The 6,000-nt window shown below is 35.8% G+C and overlaps 1 protein-coding gene across 4 annotated transcripts in view; it reads left to right on the top strand.

Moving 5' to 3' along the window:
* Positions 1-6,000, top strand: part of SCN2A (sodium voltage-gated channel alpha subunit 2) — a 163,632-nt gene that overhangs the window by 134,608 nt on the left and 23,024 nt on the right. For all 4 annotated transcript variants that reach the window (XM_006160248.1, XM_006160246.1, XM_006160251.1 and 1 more), the window contains 2 exons: positions 3,141-3,295; positions 5,079-5,252. In XM_006160248.1, coding sequence (XP_006160310.1) covers positions 3,141-3,295; positions 5,079-5,252 — 329 coding nt within the window. The remainder of the gene's footprint in view (positions 1-3,140; positions 3,296-5,078; positions 5,253-6,000) is intronic.

Raw genomic sequence — 6,000 nt, 5'->3', positions numbered from 1 at the left:
GGAGTCTTATTTAAGAAGTTTTTCCCTACCCCAATGTCTCCCAGATTTTCCCCGGTGTTTTCCAGGAACAGTTTTATAGTTTGAGGTCTAAGATTTAGATCTTTGATCCACCTTGACTTGATTTTTGTCAGAGGTGAGAGGTAGGGGTTCAGATTCATCTTTCTGCAAGTGGAGATCCAGTTTTGCTACCATATGACCCAGAAATCCCACTCCTTGTTATCTATCTGAAGGACAGAAAAATACTTAATCGGAAAAGTGCTTGTACATCGATGTTTATTGTGGCACTTTTCACGATTGCTAAGTCATGGGAACAACCTAAATGCCCATGATCTTGTTAGAAAAACTGTGGCACATATACTCAATGGAATACTATTCATCCATAAAAAACAACAAAACCCTGGCTTTTGAAAGGAAGTGGTTGAATATGGAGGATCTTTTGCTGAGTGATGTAAGCCAGGCTATGAAAGAAAGATATTGTATGTATCCACTCAATATATACTGACTACCCACACTCTATGGTAGAGAGTGAAAAATTGGAGGACATAAAAGCAGTGAAGGTACTTAACAAGAATAGGACAGTGTGGAACGGGGGAGGTGAAGAGAAGAGGATAGAGAAAGATAGCAAGAGAACAATAGAGAGGCAGGACATTAGGGAGAAACAGATATGGACCTTGTAAGCTAAAAAATGTGATCGAATGTATTAAAAAATGTAAAAAAAAATAAAATAAAATAAATGTATAATAATAAAAAAAAAAAAGAAACTCACTCTGGGAGGTGGTTGCCATGCTGCAATCACTTCTCCTCCATCTCCTCTCAGGAATCTGAGCATGCACCAACACACACCTGGCATGAGTTTCAAGCCACCAGGTCTAAGTCTTGAACTGTAGAGGGCCATGTGAGAGTCCAGAACCTTAACCACCATGCAGCCATAGCTTCTAATTAGGTATTGTTATTTTTTTGAAACTTGTTCAATTAAAAAAAAAAAAGTTGTTCCTGGGCTTTGTAGAATATTTAACAGGAGAAAAAGTAAAATCATATGTATCTCTCTTTATGTTTAAAAAAATAAAAGAATAAGATATAACAAAATGAAAGAAATGAAGTATCCTTTACTGTTTCATTACATTATAATGGATGCTAATTGATAAGGATACATATAAATCTGTCCTTGAATAATTGTTCCCTGTATCAGTCAAGGTCAAATTTTAAAAATTATTTCTTAACAAATTTAATAGATAATAAAAATGACAAAGTGAACAATGAGTTCCATGATATGGGGCAACATGCCATTGGAATGATCTTTGTTAGTTTATTTTTTATTTAAATTTATTTATTTACATTCATTCACTATACATCATTACAGCATACACAATGAGATTTCCCATTCAGAATACACTGTATATAGGCTCAATCAACCACACCAACATATGTGTCATCCTCAACAAATAATTTTCCAGTTCTTGTTTCCTATATATTTTGCTCTCTTTTTTTGCTATCCTTGATTCCCTGTCTCTCACCCTCTGCTGTGTCTCACCCTCCTCACACACTATCTCTGGTATCCATGGTTGTTTTCTATGCCCATTCCTCCCATTTTATTGATTTGCTAATGAACTTCATTAATCTGAATATTTCCAATAGAAAGCGCAGCTGATATATACATATCCATGAACACAAATCTGACTTTAGGCATAAACCTCAGTGAGTAGAATGAATGTACTATAAAGTAGCACCTAGCTGTGGCTATATAGCTTACTGTAGTCATCAAATATGCATTTTTTTCCTGAAACTATTTTTAATTAGTTAATGTACATTCATCCCCTAATCATCACAGCATACAAAAAGTGGCTTCCCATCCAGAATATACTGCATAGTGGCTTAATCATATATGTTATCACCAATAATTTTCCATTTTTAGTTTCACATATGTGTGCGTGTGTGTGTGTATTTATATTTACCCCTATGTCTGACCCTCTGCCCTTTCTCACCCTCTTCTCACACTATCTCTGGTGTCTACAGTTGTATTCTATTCCTTCCCCCCCCCTTTTTATTGACCACACAATTTCTTAAATAATCTAACTAGTTTCAATATTGGGGTGATCTTAAAAGGGATTGAAGGAAACTAGAATTATGCTATTTGAAAGTATCGATAATTTATCTACTGTAATAATAATGTTGTGTAGTAAACCACCCAACCCTCTAAGTTACCTTTCTAATCTTGATTCCTAGTTTTTTCTGTGCAATTAGCAGACTCTCCTTTCACTAGCTTTTACTTATATCATTGTCTCTCCATTCCTAGTTTCATACATTTGATGTTTAGTATATATCCCCAAGATCTAGCCTCAAATTTTCTTCTTCCATCAAGTTCAGGAATTAACTATCTCTGATAAACTCTCATAATACTTCATCCTGTGATGATTGTTGTTTTCTGTAACGATAGGACTTGTAGATTAATTGTCCCTACTTGGAATGTGCATTCATTGAGGGCAAGATCATGATTTATTGACACATGTTATAACATCATAATTTTCCCAACACAATCTTTGAATACATCAGGTGTTTAATACATAGTTGTTGGAGAGCCTGTGATCTAGATGTCCACAAATTATAAAATGTTGTTGATTACATTGTTACTGATAAGGGCTGGAATTAAGCAACCTAAATATTAAGTAGTGGTGGAATGGTTATATAAATTCTAGTAATCATCTCTAGAGAATTATGAAATATTTCCCAAATCTATTTATTTATAATAAAATGGAATATATGTATATTTCCATCAAGTGAACTAAGTAGAATGCAAATATATATAATGTCTTTATAGAGTGAAATACACTCATAAGTGTATTTCAAAATGAAACTGTCAACTTTTGGTAATTTTACTTTTCTTCCTGTTTTTCTATTTTATATAGAATATGTTTTTATAATGTAACATAGTCTGTTATAATAGCCCTATAAATATAAAATTATTTGCTGAACAAGTAAAGACACAACCATAGATGATTTTGACTTCTATTAAGTGTAAGCCTGCTTAAAACCAAAGTTATTTTCAATGTATTATCATGTAATAATGTAGATAAAGATCTCATCACTGCAAATAGCCATAACCTAAGAGCATTTTTTCTCTCATTTATTCTCACATAATTTAGATTGTGTGCGAAAGTTCAAGTGTTGTCAGATAAGCATAGAAGAAGGCAAAGGAAAACTTTGGTGGAATTTGAGAAAAACTTGTTATAAGATTGTGGAGCACAATTGGTTTGAAACCTTCATTGTCTTCATGATTCTGCTCAGCAGTGGGGCTCTGGTAGGTGATGTGTAATCCACTTCTTCGTTTTTACCTGAAACCTCCCCAACTCCCCTTCAATAAACCTCATAATGCCTATCTTTTAAAAAATAATCCAGAAGGTATGTGCATGTACCAGAGAGAGACAGAGACAAAGTGAGAAAGAATCCCCCATCAAAATGGCCATACTACAATCTTTTCTCCTCCATTTCTCCCTCCTTTCAGGATTTTGTGTATTCAAGCACACACACTCAGCGTGTTTCTCAAGCCGCTGGGTTCAGAATACATACTGTATACATTGGCTATGTGGGATCCAGCTGCCTCCACACCATGCCAGGGACTGGCCCCATTTTTTTAAACAAGGTGTTTGCAAGAATGAGAAACAATATATGTGAAAAGTTTATTACAGTATGAGAGTCTTACTGAATAATAACTTTTATTGCTGTCTGTAATCAAATGTGGAACAGTATTTTTTTGTAATATTTAAAAAATATTTTTCTGACATTAGTCATCAGATGAAGTTCTTATTCAGAATGACTGTGTAGATATGCCAATGGATTATGAGCTAAGTATCAACCTGCTTAACATAAGCTCCACACTGAGAACTCATCCATTTTGTTCACACTCGTTCACTACTGCTACCAGTGAATGACATGTAATAGGCTAACTTAATTACTGACCAGTAGGAAAGTGAAAACATTACAAACTTAATTTATGTCTGATTTCATTCACTGCAATGGTAAATTTGATCAAAATGCTGACTACTATAATGAAAACAGTGTGACCCATTTTCTCACTTGGTAGTACAAATGAGTTGCATTTCTTTTATTTTTCCAATCAGTTACTATTGTGTTCGCTGAGTTGATTTCATTAATATGACCACTACAGAGTATCTGGAGGCCCCTACGTCCATTTCTGATGTGACTAAGAATGCTACATCCTGCCATGTACTCAGTTCAAAGGGTAGGCTGTCATTTTAATGCCAAGTAGGCAGGACACTATGAAGTCTGGTCAGTAACTAGTGCTATTGCTGTAGTAGTCCTTGATTCTCAATGATACCTAGTCAAACTTCAACAAAGTGTTTGGACATGCTGGTACAGTGGCTGGTTTCTGAGGAGCTTCCAGCTTCAATTATAAACTGAGCCCAAGAGCCTTTAAAGTCCTGTCTCAAGCCCAGATTCCTCCATCCTCTAAAAACAAAAAATGTTCTTTACGCACGATCCAGGACATCAGGTCACCCTGACAGTTCCTATAAGAGGACTGTGTTAGATAAAGTCATTCCATTCCTGAAAGGCCAAGAGGTCCAAATGTTTCCCACCCTTTCCCAAGAGCTTCATAAAAAGACAGAGCTTCCTGACTGATACCACACACATGCCCAGAAAGAGAGAGAGCAGAGAAAGCGAGGGATGATAGTTCTTCCCCTTATCTGAGGTCTGAGGGACCTCCTTGCATTATTGGAAGGATGCATACAACCCAGCAAATTTGCCTTGAATAAAGCACATCTAATTGCAGATGACATTCTGCTTTTTGCTCCAGAGAGAAGCAGCTTACAGTCTCTGAGAAACTGTGTGCTCTTTTGGGGGTTTTCTTATACCAAAGTTTGAATATTATTTGAATTATTTGGTTGACTGACATATTCTGTCCATAGCTGTCTACCAGCAAGTACATGGCAAAATGCAATGAGAAACACTAAGCCTTCCAGCCTTACACACCTAATAAGAGCTTGCATCATTTACTTTTCAAAAGGCATCAGTTAGAGTCTCCTTATAGCAATGAAACTCAATGGAATTTTTTTCACTTACAGGCCTTTGAAGACATATATATTGAACAACGAAAAACCATTAAGACCATGTTAGAATATGCTGACAAGGTTTTCACTTATATATTCATCCTGGAAATGCTTTTAAAGTGGGTAGCATATGGTTTTCAAATGTATTTTACCAATGCCTGGTGCTGGCTAGACTTCCTGATTGTTGATGTGAGTATTCCACTATTTCCTGTTTCATTTGTTGGCACCTGAGGATATGCGCTCGTCATAGAGTGGTGTCTGGCACATAGTCAGTAAATACTGCAACAGCTCAAATACAAATGTGTTTTCCAACCTTCCAATAAGAAGATGCCCCCAAACATTTTTTTTGGTCAGTTAAATATATAGTCTCATAGAAGAAATAGTCAAATACCATCTTACTATACTTGCTGACTTAGTTTCAAATTAATATTTGAAATATTATGTTAAGAAAAATATGTTCATTTAAAATTTTGCAATTTTCACTCTCACATTTCACTGAATAAGTTTATTTTATTTTATTTTTTTTGGAGAAGTTTTTGCTATAGGGCGCGTGCACTCACCAGACAAACAGAGAGAGACAGAGAGATAGAAAGCGAGAAATCACCCCCCCGGGGGATGGCCACGCCACAATCCCTTCTCCTCCATTCTCCTCTCGGGATCTTGGGCACATACGCACATGCTCCCAGCGTGAGTTTTAAGCCACCGGATCTGGGACACGAACCGTAGTTGACTACATGGGAGTCCAGCGACATAGCCATTACGCTAACTACTGGTCCCAATAAATTTAAATTTTTCAGTTACCTTTAACATTAGTATTTTTGTCATAAGGAAATCCTATAAAAGTGATTGTCACATAGATCAGCAATTAATTACAAGTAAATTTGTAAGTCAAAAAGCAAGACATGCCACTTAATTTGCATGATGGTAGAAACAGACA

Source organism: Tupaia chinensis, unplaced genomic scaffold (genome assembly GCF_000334495.1).
Source record: "Tupaia chinensis unplaced genomic scaffold, TupChi_1.0 Scaffold000674_1, whole genome shotgun sequence".
Lineage (NCBI taxonomy): Eukaryota > Metazoa > Chordata > Mammalia > Scandentia > Tupaiidae > Tupaia > Tupaia belangeri.
Note: the sequence above shows the minus strand (reverse complement) of the source record. Positions and strands in the feature narration are given on the sequence as shown.